Raw genomic sequence first — 24,314 nt, 5'->3', positions numbered from 1 at the left:
GAATCTTGTATGGTTTCTTGTTAGTTAATTTGTATGTTGCTTTGGATGATGCAAACATGTGATTGATGGCATGTACTGAAATTTAGCAAAAAACATTGTATGAAAATCTGTAAGGAATGTACTTCTATATGATTGATTGCTTACTGTTAATTTTGTGTTGGTATGGATTGATGTCTCCTTTGTAAAAAAATTGCATATATTAAAACATTGACATGTGAATGTTGTAGATGGAAAAAGTGAAGGGTCCGAAAGCAATTTGGGATGCTGCGGCTCATTCCATTTATAAGGATGTGTGCGTAGAGGAGGTGCGAGCCAATAACCGCGCTCCGGGACACACCACTTTGTCCGATGTAGGCCAAATTAATTTGCTTACTAAGTTTAATGAGCGCTCCGGGAGAAATTATTCGCACCAACAATTAAGAAACCGGTGGGATGCATGTAGAAGTAATTATGCCATATGGAAGACATTGCTTCAAAAAGCTTCAGGCATCGGACGAGATCCTTATACAAAGACCATTGTTGCTACGGATGAGTGGTTGGCATTGGAGTTGAAGGTGCCTTTTCGTTTTGTCATTTTACCGAGTTATGTTGCTTCTTTCATTTCATTTCATTTAACATGGATACATGCTTTCCATTGCAGGCATGTCCGCATGCTACCAAGTATCGGCATACTCCACTTGCGGAGGAGGACAAAATGGAGGAGGAGTTTGATTCTTGTTGTGCCACAAACGAGCATGCGAGAGTGCCAATTCCCACATATCAAGGTTCTACGTCTCGAATCAATTTGGATGATGAGTCTGGTTGTGAAAGTGACAAAACTGAAGTTACACCTCGTGCGAATCATGCAAAGGGTGGGAAGAAGAGGGCATCTCCTTATTCCCCAAGTCCTAAGGTGAATGAAAAGTGGGCAAGTGAGCATGCAAATAATGAGGCATTTGTTCGTATGGTGGACCTCTTTGATTCAAGGAACAAGAGAGATGAGACTCAAGTTTTAGCAAGAGAAGAGATTCATGAAATGATGGCAATGGTAGAAGCAGATGGTGGTGCACCTGGGAGTGATGTTCATTTCTATGCTTCACAACTATTCAAGGATCAGACAAATCGTGATGTTTTCTCTGCCTTCAAGACTCACGAGCCTAGTGCGAGGCTGATTAATAGGTCGCTAGACTACCCGCCGTTCTAGAGGCATTGCAGGCGCTAGCGCTCGTCGGTCGCTCGATTTTTTCACCGTACGATAATTCTTACGCTGGCACCTAGTCAACCGTTCATTGTTTTGCACGTTAGCTGCAGTTAGATGAGTCAATGGTGGGTGGACCTTGCTAGGCGTGGGGCCAGGTAATTTGGTGTTGCTTCTATGTTTGTGCCGTGCGTAAGAGAGAGTTTTACAGCGACTACATCTGACGATAGGAACGTGGGTTGTGTACCTGGGTTGGGTAAAACCTAGCCGCCACTCATATCCTTCCCCCGATCCCCCTGCCCTTCCTTGGCGGCGCCAGCTCCGCCACTTCTTTGTGCGCGGCGGTGGCCGAAACTCTCCGACCCTCCCATTCTCCATCGGCTGGGGGCCATTGAGTGGGACATCACTATTCCCCACCGCCGGCTGGGAGCATTGACGGCAGCGACAAGCAGGAGCTTGCCGGCGCATGGAGGAGGTCGACGCGTCGCTGCTGCCTCTTGGCCACTGCCACGACGCCTCCTCACCGACCACGCATCTGACACCGGTGGAGAGTGCCCGCCGGATGAAGGTTTGCCGCCCCAGCAGACCCGTGCACTGGTGTTGTCGCCGCCGCCACAGTCCTTGTCTTTGTTGCAGCCTTCCTCTCGTGCCACCTCTCTTGTGACCCAGTAGATTCATGCTTTAACTCTTGGTGTCGTGGATTCCTTGATTATATGTTGATGTTGTCTGCTCGGTGTTTTTGTTTGGCATGAGAGGAAAAAATCGACACATCTTACATGCCGTTGTTGGATTTAAATGGGCAACTGTCCATCCAAATTTGTTTGGTTGATCAGATATTTGTCCATTTGATTATCTTAATGTAATCACATGTTCATAATTTTTGCAATCATCAGCGAAGATTTGGGTGGCTGGGATTGATTGCCGTAGGGAAAACGAAGCAAGAACTCGAAGGGGCTCAAGATTTTTCTACTACTTTGCTAATAGCTTTGTAAGATAATTCAGGTACCTATATGTTTGTTTGTTTCCTGTTGTAGCAAGGTTATTATTTTAATTTACAGAATATAAACATGAAGTATGATTTAAGCGCCTAATAGTAGATCTTGCTAGCATGAACGTAATGTGTACTGTACTAATGCTGACGAACAGGTTCAGCAACTTACATCCTTTAGAACATTGTGTGTCTTTTTTCTGTTGTCTCGTCTTTTCTCTTGTGGCCTTCCAATACAAAAAGTCAAATGCAATGCAACTATGAGCATTGCCAACTTATGAACACACTAAGGCTGTGTTTGACAGCGAAGTACCGCAGAAACTATAGTATTGAAAAACTGCAGTATTTTTGTCTATAGGTACCAGATACCACAGTTTTGACATATCAAAGTATTTCGTAGTATTGAAAATATTGTGACAGTGTTTGGCTGGTGCATGTTTACAACGACGTAAAGTGGCTAGCTAGCCGTTTCATAGCAGTTGCAAACATGCACAAATTTAGCTGACCGTAAATTGAACAAGCACGGTAATTGAAGGTGATACCAAAGAGTCTTGTTTTCTTCGCGTGCTCTGTTTTAAAAAAAGAGGTCTGGGGTTCTTTTTTTAATGCAGAGAAAATACCACGGTTTTGACAATACTACAGTTTCTTATTGTTGCGAAACAGCTCACGGTAATTAAAACCATGGTATTTTAGAAAACTATATAGTATTTTCATAATACTTAGAAAAGGTTGAGCTATCAAACGGGGCCTAAGCATGAGTGCGGCTAATCTGCACCCGGGCTCATCTGCACCCACGCTTAGAAAAAAATTCAAAAAAAATATTAGAAAAATTCAAAAAATTCCAATTTTTTTTGTGGTGGTAGATAACTTGACGCGTGAGGTGCGCCCCAAAATTCAACTCATTTGAGCATCTGAGCAGCTCTCAGCAAAAAAGACAAAATCAGGGTCTGTAAAAATGTATACTGTTCACGCACTGTTTTGACCCGATTTGTCTTTTTTGCCGAGAGCTGCTCAGAAAGCCAAATGAGTTGAATTTTGGGGCGCACCTCACGTGTCAAATTATCTACCACCACAAAAAAATTTGGAATTGTTTAAATTTTTCTAGTATTTTTTTTGAATTTTTTGCTGAGAGGGAGCAGATGTGCCCGGGCACCGTTTTAAGTTTTCCCCTAAGCATGCGATATATATCTCATTGATTTTCTTACTCGCACGTATGCAGCACATACAAAGCAGCCAAGATGAAACCTTCGGTTCTCATCAGCTTCTGCAACTGAAAAATCACTTTCTAGGCAGTCTAATTCTTCTAAAGTAGCGAGTGTCAATGGAGACATGACATGCCTGGTTTGCTTTGCCGAGTGTCACTCTCGGCAAATCCACCTTTACGGCAAACTATCATCTTTGCTGTCACAACCTCACGGCAAAGAGGCACCGCACGCAAACCCTGCGGACGCCGAGAGCCGCTCACGGCAAAGAGTAGCCACGTGGCATGCCCGTCCGCAACAAACGGCTCCGTCAGTTATTGCGTACTTTGCCGAGTGTCACTGTCAGCAAAGCACATGCAGCATCCTATATTTTTTTTGTGTGTGTTCTTTCTAACTAACATGTGGTCCCACTGGTCACATTTATTAGTAAAAAAATAACGATATCTTTGCCGAGAGCTGCTCTCGGCAATCCTTCTGACCAGTAGAGCTAACAGTTTACATAGCTTTGCCGAGAGCTAGGCTCGGCAATGCTCTCCTTCTTTTTTGAGAGCTACTCTAGGAAAAGTTGTGGCACAACAGTAGTGTCCCAGACGACCATGTTTCCGAGAGTTTCTCTCGGTAGTCTATCGTTTTTCGAGTGTTTCTCTCGGAAATATTTCCCATCCATTCTGCTGTCAAGCTATTTATTTTCTGATCCCTGCAGATAAAAACAACTACAGTGCAATTTGATCTAGTCCACACATATATATGCATAATTTGATCATATATAGGCATAATTTGATCTAGTCCACATATATATGCATAATTAGGGATAGTCCACATATTGTCACACACAAGTCGAATGTATTATCCTAGTAGACGTCACACACAAGTCGCAAATTCATACATATTGTCACTACTTGCAAAACATGTGCACATCACAATAGAAGTACACTTGTTCATATATAGATCATCTTGAGGAGGAGAGGCCATCGGGTTAACATTCCGGAGGAGGAGGAGGGGCATCACTTGCACTGCTTCGAGATTGCATAAGAACCTATAAGAGTAGAGTCACGTGAGGGTGGTTCATCCCTATGTAATGAATCTTCTACTCTAGTTTAGATAATGTTCTACCTGTAGTTGATCCTCAAGCATCTTCGACCTATTGTTAGTGTCTGCCCGTTCCTTTTCTCTGGACTCCTCCTCAGCCTTCCGCCTTTGCTCCTCTTCAATAGCCCACTGCGCCATTAAATCCTGTAACATGGCATTAGGCTCATATAGGTTGGAACGGTGCTATTTCGAGGCATGGACATAAATAAAAGGTTAGGATGCTAACCTTGAGACGCTCTATCTCACGTGATGCGGCGGTTGGGCGACTCCGTATGGACGGAGTTGATCTGGTGCTCGACGTGCGTATCTCGTGCAGCTTGCGGTGCCCGGAGGTGGCGATCGCCCCGTTGCAAAGGAGGTGGCGGCCATGGCCCTTCCCCTCGCCAGCAATGATGAGAAGCTCAGGGTCAAGGGGCTTGGACGTAGGTTCGGCTTCCTGCCTGTGCACCTCTTGGAAGACCTCTTTGAAGGTCCCCCACTTCTCCTTCGCCGACTCGCTGCAGAACTCGGCGCCATCCTTCCCCTTGTGGCCTTCTTTCCAGGCTTCCAGGATGTGGAACGGTCAACCAACCTTCGCCTCCTGCAAAATTAACCATCAAGTTGAATGAACCATGATGCACTATGCGAAAAAGTTAACATCTTAATCCACATACCATGTGTTGCTTGAGAGCGGTTAGGTTCCGGCTCCCCTGGACATGAGCTGGGCCTGGCATTTTGGCTCGTTCGTTTCCCTTCTCCACATGCTGCGCCTGCCATGCTGGGTCACACCACATGTCAACCAGGGCCTCCCAACAATCGTCCTTCATCCAGGGTTCCTTCACCTAGTCAGACAAAATCAAATAATTGAGGAACAAGAGGGATGAATCAAAGTACTAGCAACCGATGTAGTCACTTACCACTGATAGGTATTCTTCTCGCGACAAGTTGGTCTGGCAAGCAGTCTTCCTTGTCATCTTCTCTCCCTTCTCATCGAGCGGCCGACACTGCATCACGACTTTGTACCGTAGCGTGTGCTTGGTGTCAGAGAGTATCTTTCGGGCAGATTTCACGATGCCTTTGATCGCCTTTTGCTGCTCACCATCCACGCAAGCAAATGTTTGCTACAAGAAAGCATATGACATCTTCTCACCATCCACGTGAGCAAGGATTTGGATATGAAAAAATGCAGTGGTCGGAGCTAAGATACTTACAAAAAAAGCATTAATGACCCGAGTGGCCATGGTGTTGGAAATATGCCCTAGAGGCAATAATAAAAGTGTTATTATTATATTTCTTTGTTCATGATAATAGTCTTTTTATTCATGCTATAACTGTATTATCCGGAAATCATAATACACGTGTGAATACATAGACCACAATATGTCCCTAGTAAGCCTCTAGTTGACTAGCTCGTTGTGATCAACAGATAGTCATGGTTTCCTGGCTATGGACATTGGATGTCGTTGATAACGGGATCACATCATTAGGAGAATGATGTGATGGACAAGACCCAATCCTAAGCATAGCACAAAGGTCGGTTAGTTCGTTTGCTAGAGCTTTTCCAATGTCAAGTATCTCTTCCTTCGACCATGAGATCGTGTAACTCCTGGATACCGTAGGAATGCTTTGGGTGTATCAAACGTCACAACGTAAGTGGGTGACTATAAAGGTGCACTACAGGTATCTCCGAAAGTGTCTATTGGGTTGACATGGATCGAGACTGGGATTTGTCACTCCGTATGACGGAGAGGTATCTCTGGGCCCACTCGGTAATGCATCATCATAATGAGCTCAAGGTGACCAAGGTGTTGGCCACGGGGTCATGCATTACGGTACGAGTAAAGTGACTTGCCAGTAACGAGACTGAACAAGGTATTGGGATACCGACGATCGAGTCTCGGGCAAGTAACGTACCGATTGACAAAGGGAATTGTATACGGGGTTTGATCGAATCCTCGACATCGTGATTCATCCGATGACTTCATCGAGGAGCATGTGAGAGCCAACATGGGTATCCAGATCCCGCTGTTGGTTATTGACCGGAGAGTCTCGGTCATGTCTGCATGTCTCCCGAACTCGTAGGGTCTACACACTTAAGGTTCGGTGACGCTAGGGTTATCAGGAAGACAAGTATGTGATTACCGAATGTTGTTCGGAGTCCCGGATGAGATCCCGGACGTCACGAGGAGTTCCGGAATGGTCCGGAGGTAAAGTTTTATATATGGGAAGTTGTTAAACGGGCACCGGAAAGTTTCGGGGTCATACCGGTATTGTACCGGGACCACCCCTCCCGGGGGGCCACTTGGGCTGCGTAGGGATAGCAGCCAGCCCCTAGTGGGCTTGGCGCCCCCCCCCTTGGGCCCATGCGCCTAGGGTTGGGGGGGAAACCCTAAAGGGGGCGCACCCCCTTGCTTGGGGGGCAAGCCCCCCACCCCTTGGCCGCCGCCCCCCCTAGGGTTTCCCCTAGAGGGCCGGCCCTCCTTGCCCTTTCCCCTATATATAGAGGGGTGAGGGGAGGGCTGCAACACACCACAACTCAAGGCGCAGCCCCTCCCCTCCCCAACACCTCTCCTCCTCTGTACGTGCTTGGCGAAGCTCTGTCGGAGTACTGCTGCACCAACTACACCACGCCGTCGTGCTGCCGTTGGAGCTGCCTTCCTCAACCTCTCCTTCCTCCTTGCTGGATCAAGACGGAGGAGACGTCTCCCGTCCCGTACGTGTGTTGAACGCGGAGGTTCTGTCCGTTCAGCACTTGGACATCGGTGATCCGAATCACGTTCGAGTACGACTCCATCATCACCATCCCCTTGACAAGCTTCCGCTCGTGATCTACAAGTGGTATGTAGATGCAAACTCTCTCCCTTGACTCGTTGCTTAGATGAACTCATAGATGGATCTTGGTGAAACCGTAGGAAAATTTTAATTTTCTGCAACGTTCCCCAACAGTGGCATCATGAGCTAGGTCTATGCGTAGTTCTCTTTGCACGAGTAGAACACAATTTTGTTGTGGGCGTGGATCTTGTCAACTTGCTTGCCTCTACTAGTCTTTTCTTGCTTCAGCGGTATTGTGGGATGAAGCGGCCCGGACCAACCTTACACGTACGCTTACGTGAGACCGGTTCCACCGATTAACATGCACTAGTTGCATAAGGTGGCTGGCGGGTGTCTGTCTCTCCCACTTTAGTTGGAGCGGATTCGATGAAAAGGGCCCTTATGAAGGGTAAATAGAAGTTGACAAAATCACGTTGTGGTTATTCGTAGGTAAGAAAACGTTCTTGCTAGAACCCAATTGCAGCCACGTAAAAGATGCAACAACAATTAGAGGACGTCTAACTTGTTTTTGCAGCGATTGATCATGTGATGTGATATGGCCAGAAGTTGTGATGAATGATGAATTGTGATGTATGAGATCATGTTCTTGTAATAGGATTCACGACTTGCATGTCGATGAGTATGACAACCGGCAGGAGCCATAGGAGTTGTCTTTATTTTTGTATGACCTGCGTGTCATTGAAGAACGCCATGTAACTTACTTTACTTTATTGCTAAACGCGTTAGTCATAGAAGTAGAAGTAGTCGTTGGCGTGACAACTTCATGAAGACACGATGATGGAGATCATGATGATGGAGATCATGGTGTCATGCCGGTGACAAGATGATCATGGAGCCCCGAAGATGGAGATCAAAGGAGCTATATGATATTGGCCATATCATGTCACTACTTTATATAATTGCATGTGATGTTTATTATGTTTTATGCATCTTGTTTACTTAGGACGACGGTAGTAAATAAGATGATCCCTTACAAAATTTCAAGAAGTGTTCTCCCCTAACTGTGCACCGTTGCTACAGTTCGTCGCTTCTAAGCACCACGTGATGATCGGGTGTGATGGATTCTTACGTTCACATACAACGGGTGTAAGACAGTTTTACACAGCGAAAACACTTAGGGTTAACTTGACGAGCCTAGCATGTGCAAACATGGCCTCGGAACACGGAGACCGAAAGGTCGAACACGAGTCGTATGGAAGATACGATCAACATGAAGATGTTCACCGACGATGACTAGTCCGTCTCACGTGATGATCGGACACGGGCTAGTCGACTCGGATCGTGTAACACTTAGATGACTAGAGGGATGTCTAATCTAAGTGGGAGTTCATAATTTGATTAGAACTTAATTATCATGAACTTAGTCTAAAACCTTTGCAAATATGTCTTGTAGATCAAATGGCCAACGCTCATGTCAACATGAACTTCAACACGTTCCTAGAGAAAACCAAGCTGGAAGATGATGGCAGCAACTATACGGACTGGCTCCGGAACCTGAGGATCATCCTCATAGCTGCCAGGAAACAATATGTCCTAGAAGGACCACTAGGTGACGCTCCCGTCCCAGAGAACCAAGACATTATGAATGCTTGGCAGTCTCGTGCTGATGATTACTCCCTCGTTCAGTGCGGCATGCTTTACAGCCTAGAACCGGAGCTCCAAAAGCGTTTTGAGCATCACGGAGCATATGAGATGTTCGAAGAGCTGAAACTAGTTTTTCAAGCTCACGCCCGGGTCGAGAGATATGACATCTTCGACAAGTTCTATAGTTGTAAGATGGAGGAAAATAGTTCTGTCAGTGAGCACATACTCAAGATGTCTGGGTTGCACAACCGTATGACCCAGCTGAATATTAACCTCCCTGATGAGGCAGTCATTGACAGAATCCTTCAGTCGCTCCCACCAAGCTACAAGAGCTTTGTGATGAACTACAATATGCAGGGGATGGTAAAGACCATTCCTGAAGTATTTTCTATGCTGAAGTCAGCAGAGGTTGAAATCAAGAAAGAACATCAAGTGTTGATGGTCAATAAGACCACTAAGTTCAAGAAGGGCAAGGGTAAGAAGAACTTCAAGAAGGACGGCAAAGAGGTTGCCGCGCCCGGTAAGCCAGTTGCCGGGAAGAAGTCAAAGAATGGACCCAAGCCTGAGACTGAGTGCTTTTATTGCAAGGGGAAGGGTCACTGGAAGCGGAACTGCCCCAAATACTTAGCGGATAAGAAGGCCGGCAACACCAAAGGTATATTTGATATACATGTAATTGATGTGTACCTTACCAGTACTCGTAGTAACTCCTGGGTATTTGATACCGGTGCCGTTGCTCATATTTGTAACTCATAGCAGGATCTGCGGAATAAACGGAGACTGGCGAAGGACGAGGTGACGATGCGCGTCGGGAATGGTTCCAGAGTCGATGTGATCGCCGTCGGCACGCTGCCTCTACATTTACCTACGGGATTAGTTTTGAACCTTAATAATTGTTATTTAGTGCCAAGTTTGAGCATGAACATTGTATCTGGATCTCGTTTAATACGAGATGGCTACTCATTTAAGTCTGAGAATAATGGTTGTTCGATTTATATGAGAGATATGTTTTATGGTCATGCTCCGATGGTCAATGGTTTATTCTTAATGAATCTCGAGCGTAATATTACACATGTTCATAGTGTAGATGCCAAAAGATGTAAAGTTGATAACGATAGTCCCACATACTTGTGGCACTGCCACCTTGGTCACATTGGTGTGAAGCGCATGAAGAAGCTCCATGCTGATGGACTTTTAGAGTCTCTTGATTATGAATCATTTGACACATGCGAACCATGCCTCATGGGAAAAATGACCAAGACTCCGTTCTCCGGAACAATGGAGCGAGCAACCAACTTGTTGGAAATCATACATACTGATGTGTGCGGTCCAATGAGCGTTGAGGCTCGCGGAGGATATCGTTATGTTCTCACTCTCACTGATGACTTAAGTAGATATGGGTATGTCTACTTAATGAAACACAAGTCTGAGACCTTTGAAAAGTTCAAGGAATTTCAGAATGAGGTGGAGAATCAACGTGACTGAAAGATAAAGTTCCTACGATCAGATCGTGGAGGAGAATATTTAAGTCACTAATTTGGCACACAGTTAAGGAAATGTGGAATCGTTTCACAACTCACGCCGCCTGGAACACCTCAGCGAAACGGTGTGTCCGAACGTCGTAATCGCACTCTATTGGATATGGTGCGGTCTATGATGTCTCTTACCGATTTACCGCTATCATTTTGGGGATACGCTCTAGAGACAGCTACATTCACTTTAAATAGGGCACCGTCTAAATCCGTTGAGACGACACCGTATGAATTATGGTTTGGGAAGAAACCTAAGCTGTCGTTTCTAAAAGTTTGGGGATGCGATGCTTATGTCAAGAAACTTCAACCTGAAAAGCTCGAACCCAAGTCGGAAAAATGCGTCTTCATAGGATACCCTAAGGAAACTGTAGGGTATACCTTCTACTTAAGATCCGAGGGCAAGATCTTTGTTGCCAAGAACGGATGCTTTCTGGAAAAAGAGTTTCTCTCGAAAGAAGTAAGTGGGAGGAAAGTAGAACTCGATGAAGTACTACCTCTCGAACGGGAAAGTGGTGCAGCTCAGGAAAATGTTCCTGTGATGCCCACACCAACTGAAGAGGAAACCAATGATGATGATCAAGGTACTTCGGATCAAGTTGCTACTGAACTTCGTAGGTCCACAAGGACACGTTCCGCACCAGAGTGGTACGGCAACCCTGTCCTGGAAATCATGTTGTTAGACAACGGTGAACCTTCGAACTATGAAGAAGCGATGGCGGGCCCAGATTCCAACAAATGGCTAGAAGCCATGAAATCCGAGATAGAATCCATGTATGAAAACAAAGTATGGACTTTGACTGACTTGCCCGATGATCGGCGAGCGATAGAAAACAAATGGATCTTTAAGAAGAAGACGGACGCGGATGGTAATGTCACCATCTATAAAGCTCGACTTGTCGCTAAGGGTTATCGACAAGTTCAAGGGATTGACTACGACGAGACATTCTCTCCCGTAGCGAAGCTTAAGTCCGTCCGAATCATGTTAGCAATTGCCGCATACTATGATTATGAGATATGGCAGATGGACGTCAAAACGGCATTCCTTAACGGGCATCTTAAGGAAGAGCTGTATATGATGCAGCCGGAAGGTTTTGTCGATCCTAAGAACGCTAACAAAGTATGCAAGCTCCAGCGATCCATTTATGGGCTGGTGCAAGCATCTCGGAGTTGGAATATTCGCTTTGATGAGATGATCAAAGCGTTTGGGTTTATGCAGACTTATGGAGAAGCCTGCGTTTACAAGAAAGTGAGTGGGAGCTCTGTAGCATTTCTCATATTATATGTGGATGACATACTCTTGATGGGAAATAATATAGAATTTCTGGACAGCATTAAGGCCTACTTGAACAAATGTTTTTCAATGAAGGACCTTGGAGAAGCTGCTTATATATTAGGCATCAAGATCTATAGAGATAGATCGAGACGCCTCATAGGTCTTTCACAAAGCACATACCTTGATAAGATTTTGAAAAAGTTCAAAATGGATGAGTCCAAGAAAGGGTTCTTGCCTATGTTACAAGGTGTGAGATTGAGCTCAGCTCAGTCACCGACCACGGCAAAAGATAAAGAAGAGATGAGTGTCATCCCCTATGCTTCAGCCATAGGATCTATTATGTATGCCATGCTGTGTACCAGACCTGATGTAAACCTTGCCGTAAGTTTGGTAGCAAGATACCAGAGTAATCCCGGCAAGGAACACTGGACAGCGGTCAAGAATATCCTGAAGTACCTGAAAAGGACAAAGGACATGTTTCTCGTTTATGGAGGTGACGAAGAGCTCGTCGTAAAGGGTTACGTCGACGCTAGCTTCGACACAGATCTGGATGACTCTAAGTCACAAACCGGATACGTGTATATGTTGAATGGTGGAGCAGTAAGCTGGTGCAGCTGCAAGCAGAGCGTCGTGGCGGGATCTACATGTGAAGCGGAGTACATGGCAGCCTCGGAGGCAGCGCATGAAGCTATTTGGGTGAAGGAGTTCATCACCGACCTAGGAGTCATACCCAATGCGTCGGGGCCAATCAAACTCTTCTGTGACAACACTGGAGCTATTGCCCTTGCCAAGGAGCCCAGGTTTCACAAGAAGACCAGGCACATCAAGCGTCGTTTCAACTCCATCCGTGAAAATGTTCAAGATGGAGACATAGAAATTTGCAAAGTACATACGGATCTGAATGTCGCAGATCCGTTGACTAAACCTCTCTCGCGAGCAAAACATGATCAACACCAGAACTCTATGGGTGTTCGATTCATCACAATGTAACTAGATTAGTGACTCTAGTGCAAGTGGGAGACTGTTGGAAATATGCCCTAGAGGCAATAATAAAAGTGTTATTATTATATTTCTTTGTTCATGATAATAGTCTTTTATTCATGCTATAACTGTATTATCCGGAAATCGTAATACACGTGTGAATACATAGACCACAATATGTCCCTAGTAAGCCTCTAGTTGACTAGCTCGTTGTGATCAACAGATAGTCATGGTTTCCTGGCTATGGACATTGGATGTCGTTGATAACGGGATCACATCATTAGGAGAATGATGTGATGGACAAGACCCAATCCTAAGCATAGCACAAAGGTCGGTTAGTTCGTTTGCTAGAGCTTTTCCAATGTCAAGTATCTCTTCCTTCGACCATGAGATCGTGTAACTCCTGGATACCGTAGGAATGCTTTGGGTGTATCAAACGTCACAACGTAACTGGGTGACTATAAAGGTGCACTACAGGTATCTCCGAAAGTGTCTATTGGGTTGACACGGATCGAGACTGGGATTTGTCACTCCGTATGACGGAGAGGTATCTCTGGGCCCACTCGGTAATGCATCATCATAATGAGCTCAAGGTGACCAAGGTGTTGGCCACGGGATCATGCATTACGGTACGAGTAAAGTGACTTGCCAGTAACGAGACTGAACAAGGTATTGGGATACCGACGATCGAGTCTCGGGCAAGTAACGTACCGATTGACAAAGGGAATTGTATACGGGGTTTGATCGAATCCTCGACATCGTGGTTCATCCGATGACTTCATCGAGGAGCATGTGGGAGCCAACATGGGTATCCAGATCCCGCTGTTGGTTATTGACCGGAGAGTCTCGGTCATGTCTGCATGTCTCCCGAACCCGTAGGGTCTACACACTTAAGGTTCGGTGACGCTAGGGTTATCAGGAAGACAAGTATGTGATTACCGAATGTTGTTCGGAGTCCCGGATGAGATCCCGGACGTCACGAGGAGTTCCGGAATGGTCCGGAGGTAAAGTTTTATATATGGGAAGTTGTTAAACGGGCACCGGAAAGTTTCGGGGTCATACCGGTATTGTACCGGGACCACCGGAAAGGTTCCGGGGGTCCACCGGGAGGGACCACCCCTCCCGGGGGGCCACTTGGGCTGTGTAGGGATAGCAGCCAGCCCCTAGTGGGCTTGGCGCCCCCCCCCTTGGGCCCATGCGCCTAGGGTTGGGGGGGAAACCCTAAAGGGGGCGCACCCCCCTTGCTTGGGGGGCAAGCCCCCCACCCCTTGGCCGCCGCCCCCCCTAGGGTTTCCCCTAGAGGGCCGGCCCTCCTTGCCCTTTCCCCTATATATAGAGGGGTGAGGGGAGGGCTGCAACACACCACAACTCAAGGCGCAGCCCCTCCCCTCCCCAACACCTCTCCTCCTCCGTACGTGCTTGGCGAAGCTCTGTCGGAGTACTGCTGCACCAACTACACCACACCGTCGTGCTGCCGTTGGAGCTGCCTTCCTCAACCTCTCCTTCCTCCTTGCTGGATCAAGACGGAGGAGATGTCTCCCGTCCCGTACGTGTGTTCAATGCGGAGGTGCTGTCCGTTCAGCACTTGGACATCGGTGATCCGAATCACGTTCGAGTACGACTCCATCATCACCATCCCCTTGACAAGCTTCCGCTCGTGATCTACAAGTGGTATGTAGATGCAAACTCTCTCCCTTGACTCGTTGCTTAGATGAACTCATAGATGGATCTTGGTGAAACCGTAGGAAAAATTTTAATTTTCTGCAACGTTCCCCAACACATGGTGACATCGTGCTCATCTTTGTTGTGTAGGTAATGCTCCCAGGTTAAACACGGCGACGGCGGATCGTCATCACCCGGCTTGGACAATCCAGGGAAGTGCTTCCTCAAGAGGGAGCCGATGACGTGGTTCGGCGGGCGTGCCCCCTTAGGTTGTGTCGGGATAAATTCCCACTGACTGCATGATATAAAATACAAGCATATGTGAGTGTCAAAGCTGTGACTTCCAAAATATGATGCAAATGAAATGCTCAGAGGAGGGGATGGCGGTGGAGGAGGGGGTGGCGATGGAGGAGGGGGTGGCGGCGGCCGTAGTTGGGGGCGGTGGAGGAGGGGGTGGCGGCGGCCGCAGTTGGGGCGGTGGAGGAGGGGGTGGCCGCAGTTGGTGGTGGCGGCGGCGGTGGCGATTTCGGTGTCAGCGGTGGCGATGGCGCAGGGAAGAGACAAGGTGAATGAAGATACAAATGAAAGGGGAAAGGTTAAGATCTAGGTTAGATGCTTTACCGAGAGCCACACTCGGAAAAGGTGTCCATTACCGAGAGCCAATAATCGACCCTCGGTAACCACTTCTCTAAATTTTTTCCCTTCTCCTTTTGTTTTTGTTTTGCACTATCTTTTCTATCTCACATCCTATATACCTAAGAGATTCATCCCCACTAACCTATTTATCTAAACATGCAACATGTCCACATCATCAGTCCTTCCACATCATCAAGTTTTGGTCCTCACAACCCCACGTCATTTACCACAAAAGCAACTATTTTTTTATTTTCCGAATAAGACGAAGCCAACCATGTGACACCTCGCATCCCGTTCTCACTTTTTCATCTTCACACTCGGCTGCTCGTGTGCCCTGCCCACAGTCATCGCGTCCTCTGCACTTCTCCACACGCCTCTTCCTCTCCCGTCCTCTTAAAACACACAACATTCACCCTTGATTTCTTCCGTCCATCTCCATCACTCATCCCTCCCCTCTTTCTCCATCTCGTCGGCGGCTGTCCCCATCGCCCAATCTGAAGGTAGACTGCCATCGTTGTGTCGGCGACATGCCATGAGCCCCAAGATCGAGTAGATCTATGGTGATGAGATCCAGGATATCTTCCGCGCCCTTCATAAGGCAGATCTCTCTATCTTTTTTCTTCAAAAAAATTAGTCCCAATTTTTTTAATTGGTGTTCAAGTGTTACTAATCTAAATATTTATATTTCACACAATCAAATCTCATTGAAATTTATTGCAACCAATTCCCGCTGCAACGCGCGGGGTATCATCTAGTTTCATATGCTTTTACGACCAAAGTTTATAAATTCCATGACTTTTGACCGTGGCCTACCCCCTCTCTCGGTGCCTCACAAACCACACACACGGGCGGGAACGTCGAGGACCGGTTGAGTTCGTCCCCGAGACAGAGTCTTCGGTGGGCGATCCCGTGACAGAACGGGCCTAGACTTGGTCTGTCATCTCGCGATGACATGCACTAACACGGAGAAGCAGTTATTCACCATGGACTACACCCTCTCGGTGCCAAATAATGCCCTAAACCGTCGGGGCCACCGGATGGGTGCTCGATATGGAGACCGCCCGAGGGGGGGGGGAGGGCACCCCTACATGCGCGTGGCCCATGCATATGCATGCAGGGGTGGTGTGCTATTTGAATGAGCAACGGACGTCCTTGATGTGACACGTGCCTCACAAACCACACACACGGGCGGGAACATCGAGGACCGGCTGCATTCGTCCCCGAGACAGAGTCTTTAGTGGGCGATCCCGTGAAAGAACGGGCCTAGACTTGGTCTGTCATCTCGCGATGACATGCACTAACACGAAGAAACAGTTATTCCCCATGGCCTACCCCCTCTAGGTGTTGAACAACGCCCTAGACCGCCGGGGCCATCGAAGGGGTGCCGGTCTCTAGAACCGCACGAGGCTCATCCGAAGAAGAAAACACAAGACGGTAATTATGATGTGCTAAGGTTGTTTGCCAAGCATGAAAGAAAACAACAAAAAAAAGTACAATACATATTATCGAGAATGCACAAGAAGGAAAGAGATCTAGGTGGATGCTTTACCGAGAGCAGCTCTCGGAAAAGGTGGCAATTACCGAGAGCCGGGAAACGACCCTCGGTAACCACTGCTCTAATTTTTTTCCCTTCTCTTTTTGTCTTTTTTTGAACTATCTTTTTTGTATCGGTGATGGCGCGGTGGCGGTGGTGGCGAGGGGCAGCGACGGGTTTGGTGCTGGTGATGACATGGTCAAAACCAAGCTAGCTGATACCAAATTGGTAGGAGCTGGGACCCTAATGGGTCTAGGGCGTATGTTTTATGGGAAGGAGGGGGCTGGACGTGGCGAAGCTCGCGGTCGCCGGCGGCAAGGCGCCGTCGTGCACGAGAGGGACACTACTAGGGAAAACCTTATACACAGAATCTTAGCAGCAGCGTGATTTAAAAATAGACGCTATTGCTAATTAGCAGTAGCGAGCTTCAGAAAAGAGCCCTACTAATATCTAAGTAGCAGTAGCGCTCTAGGTGAAACGAGCGCTACTACTATAATTGCCACGGTGTTGCCTCCAAGCTAGATATAGTAGTAGCACCCTTCCAAGGGACGCGCTACTGCTAAAGTACTTAGTAGCAGTGTTTTTCCTCAAAACTCGCTACTGCTAAGTATCACCGCAACTAATTAAGTTTAGTCCCATACTGCTAAGCGAACAAGGTGTTTACCACCTTAAATATGTTACTTCTCAACCTATCTCGAGCACTTGGTCTTCATTGAACTATATGTGTATGATTTGTGGCTGCAATATGAATCCTCGCCTGTACCTATACAGGTACAGTGAGGATTCATGTTGACTATTTAGATTCTACACAAAAAGATCAATGATGACCAATGTATATTTTTGATGTTTTTACATTGCTTAGACTTAGAGCATTTTTTCAGGACAAAGCGTTACTGATATTGGGATAAACAAAAGAAATAACTGCTTCCATTAGCAGTAGCGTTTTTCACTAAAACGCGCTATAGATAAGTTAGCTATAGCGCGTTTCCTTATGAGCGCTACTGCTAGTTCGACTTAACCACCCCTCGGCTCAAAATTTCACTAAGTCCTCCTTTCACCCCCCCCGGCCTGTTCCCCTACTCCTGTCGCCGTCGCTCGAGCCCGAGCCTGCCCTCACCGCCGCCGCCCGAGCCCGCCCTCAACCTCACCGCCGCCGCCCGAGCCCGCCCTCAACCTCACCGCCGCCGCCCGAGCCCGCCCTCAACCTCACCGCCGCCGCCCTCGACCTCACCACCGCCGCCCTCGATCTCACCGCCGCCGCCCGAGCCCGCCCAGGACCGCCGCCTCCCGATCCCGAGCCCGCCCTCGCCGCCCCTACCTCCATCGCCGAGCACCTCCCCACCACTGTCTCTCCCTCTGTAAGCCCCCCACCCTCCCCCACCCCCTCTCTCTTTGCTTAGTTAGTAGATGATTTTAGTAATAGTAGATGTTAATTTAGGGTTCATAGATAATGATTTTTAGTAGTAGTGGATATTAATTTGTAGTAGTGATGGTAAAATAGTTGTATAATTAGCAGTAGTAGATGTTAATTAGTAGTAGATGTAGTAGTAGATGTTAATTAGTAGTAGTAGATGTACTAGTTTCTTTCTATTTATAGTAAGTTTATATTTAGTAAGAACGAGTTGAATTAATAGAACTAGTTTAGTTTTAGTTGAACTAGTTTAGTTTTAGTTGAACTAGTTTAGTAAGTAAATTAATAACTAGTTGAACTACTTTATTTTTAGAAAGAACTAGTTTTTTCTATTTATAGTAAGCTTATATTTAGTAAGAACTAGTTTAATTAATAGAACTAGTTGAATATGTCATATTTGTTGTTATTTTTTAGTTTAAGCAATTATTTCATGTTTTGGTTACACCTCCCAGTGGCCTATGTTTTGCCGGAGTGTTGATTAATTTCCATTCCGGCAAATTTCAGGCGCTCGATATGTCCTTTTTTAGCAAAGGTCATGCCGGATTTTTCCGTGAATTCTGGCATGACTTGTGCTAGAATATGTACAAGTTTAATCTTTGAATTATGAACGTAGGAAATGTCGTACTCGGACGACGGCAGTCTCCCGGGGGAGTGCAGCTGGTGCCACGACGATCGAGGTATGTGCGACAGGTTCGTTGAGCTGGATGAAGATCGGCGCTTCAGCATTAAGCTCGAGGAGACCTTCAATGTTGAAACGGTATGCAACAACGACAAGTGTTTTTTTCGTAATTAAGCATGTCTTCAACTATTTCAACGTATAATTTTCATCTTTTACAATTCGACTAGCTTATCCCATGCCATGCAAGACGCTATGTCTTGGAGAGGATGGGTTTTGAAGACCATGAAAATTTTGAAACAAAGAAAATACACCTAAGGACCCATCTTGATATGGATTTTGAAGTAAATATGTGCAATGCTCAGAGCATAACCCACTTTGGTTGCCAAAATTGGGAAACACTTTGCAAAACGTATGGTTTTTATGAGGGTATGATTGTCACCATGGATCTTGGTGATCCTCACATCGAGCAAGACAATATGGACATTTGGGTCCTTGTTGATACGCTTCCGATTGTACCGCTATGTGAGTTTCTCAAACATAGTTATTAACTAATTAATATTGTTTATTTCAAAATAGTTGGCAACTTATTTCCATTGATAGCTTATTTTGATTCTTCATAGACTGTGCGAAAGATGGTAGACAAAACCCACTACACCGATGGCTCTGAATTAACTTATAAGGAGAAAAATCATCTGATCGCATTTTGTACTCTTCTTGAGGATTACAATAACTATTATCGAACTCCTCCAAATTGTGGTGAATACGTGCCACTAGTGCACGTGTTGAACCACGGTAACTTCTCTGGAGATACCCTGGTAAGATTTTTTACTATTACGACATCCCTGCATCTTTTACATACTTCTAAAACTAGTACATCATTGCTAACTACGAAGTTATTACTATGTTCTTCAACAGAAACTCCCGATGGATTGTGTGCCTCATCTGATGTATCTGAATGGTCGCCTTACAGTTCTGAACATACTGCCAGGTAAATCTAGGGAGCTCACCTATGCATATTGGATTTCTAAAACCGGTGAACACATGTTCATCAAAGAATGGAAGAAATGTATGGACATTCTCAAGGAGTTTCTTGGAAGTAACATTCAGCGAAAGGCAAGAATTGGAGACAGGCTAATCTCCATTCTCCATAATGGAGAGTCAGGGGCTATCTTGTTTTTTGCTATTTTACCTTAGAAAATGTAGTAGGTCTTAATCGAATGTAGTAGGTCCTATGAGGTACAATATGTTTATTATGTGGTAATGTGTTAGAGTTGATAATGAGGAGTACTTGTGATTACGACTAGTGACCAATTTGCTAAGTTGATCTTGAGGAGGTGTTATATGACAATGATGTATTATATTGATAAGTTGTTAATGATATGATGATGATGATGATATTATTATATCATTGGGTGAAAGAACCGCAGATTAGTTTCAAGTGGATGGACATCCACTTGAAAGTAGTCCACGGTTCTTTCAGCCCGTGATGTAATAACTCATTATGATGTAAAAACAATCTCTAAATTCCTGTTGTATGAAAACTTGTGTAAAGGTGTATGAATACAACATGAAATAAAAAAGAAATAAAATACTAAATAATAGTAGTAGCGCGGGCAAGGAGAAGCGCTACTACTAATTACCAGTAGCGCTCTTCTGGAGAAGCGCTACTACTAAGTCAATTTAGCAGTAGCGTGGGTCTAGGCACGCTATTGCTAAGCTTTAGTTGTAGCGCCTTATCAGTACCGCTCCTGCCCGCGCTACTGATAGGCCTAAAACCCGCGCTGCTGCTAGGCTTTTCCCTAGTAGTGGGAGAGGCGGCGGCGGCGCAAGAGGCGACTAGGGTTATATTTAGGTGTGTATATATGTGCATTGATACGTCTCCAACGTATCTATAATTTATGAAGTATTCATTCTATTATATTACCCATCTATGGTGTTTTATATGCATTTATATATCATTTTATATGATTTTTGGGACTAACCTATTGACTTAGAGCCCAGTGCCAGTTTCTATTTTCTCCTTGTTTTTGTGTTTTACAGAAAAGGGATACCAAACGGAGTCCAAATGATGTGCCAATTTTTGAGGATTTTTTATGGACCAAAAGAAGACCAAGCATCGGAGTTGGGCCAGAAGAGCTCCGGGCTGCCCACGAGATAGGAGGGCGCACGCCTAGGGGGGTGCCCCCTGTCTCGTGGACGGCCCGGAGACCCCCCTGACATGAAACCAACGCCAATAATTCCTATAAATACTGAAACTTTCGGGAATAAGTTCCGCCGCCGCAAGCCTCTGTAGCCACGAGAAATCAATCTAGGCCCTCTCCGGCACCCTGCCAGAGGGGGCCATCATCACCGGAGGCCATGGAGGAGGATCTCGGAGGGGCCATCATCGCCATGAAGGCCAAGGACTAGAGGGCGAAAGCCATGGAGGAGGAAGCACAAGGGGGAGAACCTCCCCTCCTCTCTCTTGGTGGCACCGGAGTGCCATTGGGGGGGGGGGGGATCATCGCCGCGGTGATCGTCTTCATCAACATCACCATCCTCATCTCTTTTACGCGGTCCACTCTCCCGCACGCCGCTGTAATCCCTACTTGAACATGGTGCTTTATGCCACATATTATGATCCAATGATGTGTTGCCATCCTATGATGTTTTGAGTAGATATCTTTTGTCTTTGGGTTGATTAATGATCTAGATTGGTATGAGTTGTATGTTTTACTTTGATTCTGTCCTATGGTGCCCTCTGTGTCGCGCAAGCATGAGGGATTCCCTCTGTAGGGTGTTGCAATATGTTCATGATTCGCCTATAGTGGGTTGGTGAGTGACTGAAACACAAACCTAAGTAAGAGGGATTGTTGCGTATGGGAATAAAGAGGACTTGATGCTTTAATGCTATGGTTGGGTTTTACCTTAATGATCTTTAGTATTTGCGGACGCTTGCTAGAGTTCCAATCATAAGTGCATATGATCCAAGTAGAGAAAGTATGTTAGCTTTTTCCTCTCCCTCATATGAAATTGCAATAGTGATTACCGGTCTTGTTAACAATTGCCTAGGACAATTCCGCAAATCGATCCACCATTATTCCACACTCGGTATTTATATTATTTAGTAATATATTCTAACCTTATGATAACAACACCTACTTTTATATTTTAGCTCTCTGATATCATACAAAGTTATCCTCTTCATACCCACAACACAGTTTTATTTCTTGTTTCTAGTTGGAAGCAAACGTTCGGTGCACGTAGAGTCGTATCAGTGGCAGATAGGGCTTGAGAGAATATTTATCTTACCTTTAGCTCCTTGTGGGTTCGACACTCCATACTTATCACTTCCACCTTTGGGAATTGCTACGATGATTCCCTGCACTTGGGGATTATCAAGCTCTTTTCTGGTGCCGTTGCCGGGGAGCAATAGCGTGGGGTTGATATTCTCGTGTGTGCTTGTTTGCTTTCTTCACTTAGTAGATTTTGTTTTTACTTTTTGTTTCTGTTTAGTTGTGGGTGAAACATACAAAAAGAATTTAAAAAGAATGAAAATACCAAAAAATATGTGCTTGCCTCTCATGCCTAAAAAGTTTTTTCAAAAAGAGAAGTGATTGGAAAGTTATGCATTGAAGAAGTGAGGGTCGACCTTGAGCACTTGTGTTCATGCTCACGGAAACAATGTAGAATTTTTCATGGAATTTTCTCTGTAAATAATTATCCTCTTGTATATATCCTTTGTATTATAAAAAATAATGTGCCAAGCTTTGGTTTTAGTATGATAAGATTGCTTGCTTACTATGTGCAGAACAAAAACAGAAACTTTGGCTGTAGTGCATGAATTTAATTTTTTTACTGGAAAGTCAAATGGGTCTGAAACTTTTTGCACATTAATTCTGTACAAATTTTTCAAATTGTAAAATTTATTTCATAATTTGTGGACTTACAGAAGTTTACTAAACTTCCAGATTACTACAGACTGTCCTGTTCTTAACAGATTCTGTTTTTCGTGTGTTGTTTGCTTATTTTGATGCATCTATGGCTAGTATCGGGGGGTATGAACCATAGATAAGTTGTAATACAGTAGGTTTAACATCAATATAAACAAAGAATGAGTTAATTACAGTACCTTAAAGTGGTAGTTTGCTTTATTACACTAAGGGATCTCACAAGTTTTAGTTTAAGTTTTTTGTGAATGAAGTGTTTGAAGAACGAGGAGTTACCAATGTGAGAAGAATAAAGAGAGACAAGAGTTTAAGCTTGGGGATGCCCAAGGCACCCCAAGTAAATATTTCAAAGGATACTCAAGCATCTAAGCTTGGGGATGCCCCGGTTGGCATCCCATCTTTCTTCTTCGACAAATATCGGTATACCTCGGTTTTTGTTTTGTTCACATGACTTGTGTCCTTTGTGTTTGTATTTTCCTTTAAGATTAATGCTAGTATGAGATAGCTATTCATTGATTTATATAATACTTCATGTGCTTCACTTGTATCTTTTAAGTATGATCTTATAGAATTACTCTTTGTGCTTCATTCAAATCATTTGAGTATGGTTTTACAGAACGCTTCGTACGCTTCACTTGTATATTTTTGAGCTTGTATGTTGGCTAGTCTATATTAATTGTAAAATGCTCCAGGAACTTCACTTATATCTTTTGAAGTATGAATAATGCTATAGTTTAAAGTGGGTTTGGAAGAGTGTCAACTTTAGGAATTAGTAATCCCACTATCTTGGAGGATGTTGAATCTCTGTACGATATTTATGAAAGTGGATTTGGAAGAGTGTCAACTTTAGTTAGTATTCCACTATTTCGGGAGAGGTACCATTTGAGTATGAGAACAAAGTTGCTATCATGATGCTACTGAAATTTTTTATGAGGGAGGAATATGTGCTTGTAGGAGTTGCAATAATGTCAAGTTTCCTCTCTACGTGCTTAAAGTTTTGTAGTTATACTTGTTTTGCCTTCCTATGCTAGTTGATTCTTGTTCCTATAAATTGTGTGCTCACAAAATCCCTAGGAATAGTAAGTGAGTTAGATTTAAATGTGCTAAGTCATATTCTTCATGATGCTCTCTTTGTGTTTCAAATCTTTTCTTTTATGCGAGCATCATTGAAATCATCATGCCTAGCTAAAAGGCATTAAAGAAAAGCGCTTGTTGGGAGACAACCCAATATTTATCCTTACTGTTTTTGTGTGTCTACATGATTAAACTACTGTATTAATCATGTTTTATAGCTTTTGTTTCAATAAAGTGCCAAGTAAGACCTTTGGGAAGACTTGGGTGAAAGTTAATGAGATCTTCCTGTAAAAAGCAGAAACTTTGCGCTCACGAGATTACTGTAATTTTTTACAGAAGAGTGATTTTGAGTTGATTATTTTTGCATAAGATTAATAGACAAATTCCTCACGTCCACCAATTTATTTCATAATTTTTGGAGTGGCATAAGTATGGTTATTATTCAGATCATTACAGACTGTTCTGTTTCTGACAGATTCTGTTTTCATTGCATAGTTTGCTTATTTCCTAGTTTCTATGGCTTATATTCCTCAATATAAATTGTAGAAATAATATGGTACTGTAGTAATTGTGTGAAAAAAATTATGAACCTTGTCTTTTTCAGTACCAAAGTGCATGGTTTACTCTTTATCATACTAACCTATCTCACGAAGTTTGGTTGAGTTTTGTGTGGTTGAAGTTTTCAAGTTTTGGGTAAAGATTCGATGGACTATGGAATAAGGAGTGGCAAGAGCCTAAGATTGGGGATGCCCAAGGCACCCCAAGGTAATATTCAAGGACAACCAAGAGCCTAAGCTGTGGGATGCCCGGAA

At 44.8% G+C, this 24,314-nt stretch overlaps 1 protein-coding gene across 1 annotated transcript; it reads left to right on the top strand.

Annotated features, from left to right (window-relative positions):
• Positions 1–227: 227 nt before the first annotated feature.
• On the top strand, positions 228–1,183 carry LOC123039481 (uncharacterized). The gene is made up of 2 exons (XM_044462630.1): positions 228–554; positions 641–1,183. The coding sequence occupies exons 1-2, from the start codon at positions 228–230 to the stop codon at positions 1,181–1,183; spliced, it is 870 nt and encodes a 289-aa protein (XP_044318565.1).
• The last annotated feature ends 23,131 nt before the right edge of the window (positions 1,184–24,314 follow it).

Source organism: Triticum aestivum, chromosome 2B (assembly GCF_018294505.1).
Source record: "Triticum aestivum cultivar Chinese Spring chromosome 2B, IWGSC CS RefSeq v2.1, whole genome shotgun sequence".
NCBI classification, from domain to species: Eukaryota; Viridiplantae; Streptophyta; class Magnoliopsida; order Poales; family Poaceae; genus Triticum; species Triticum aestivum.
Note: the sequence above shows the minus strand (reverse complement) of the source record. Positions and strands in the feature narration are given on the sequence as shown.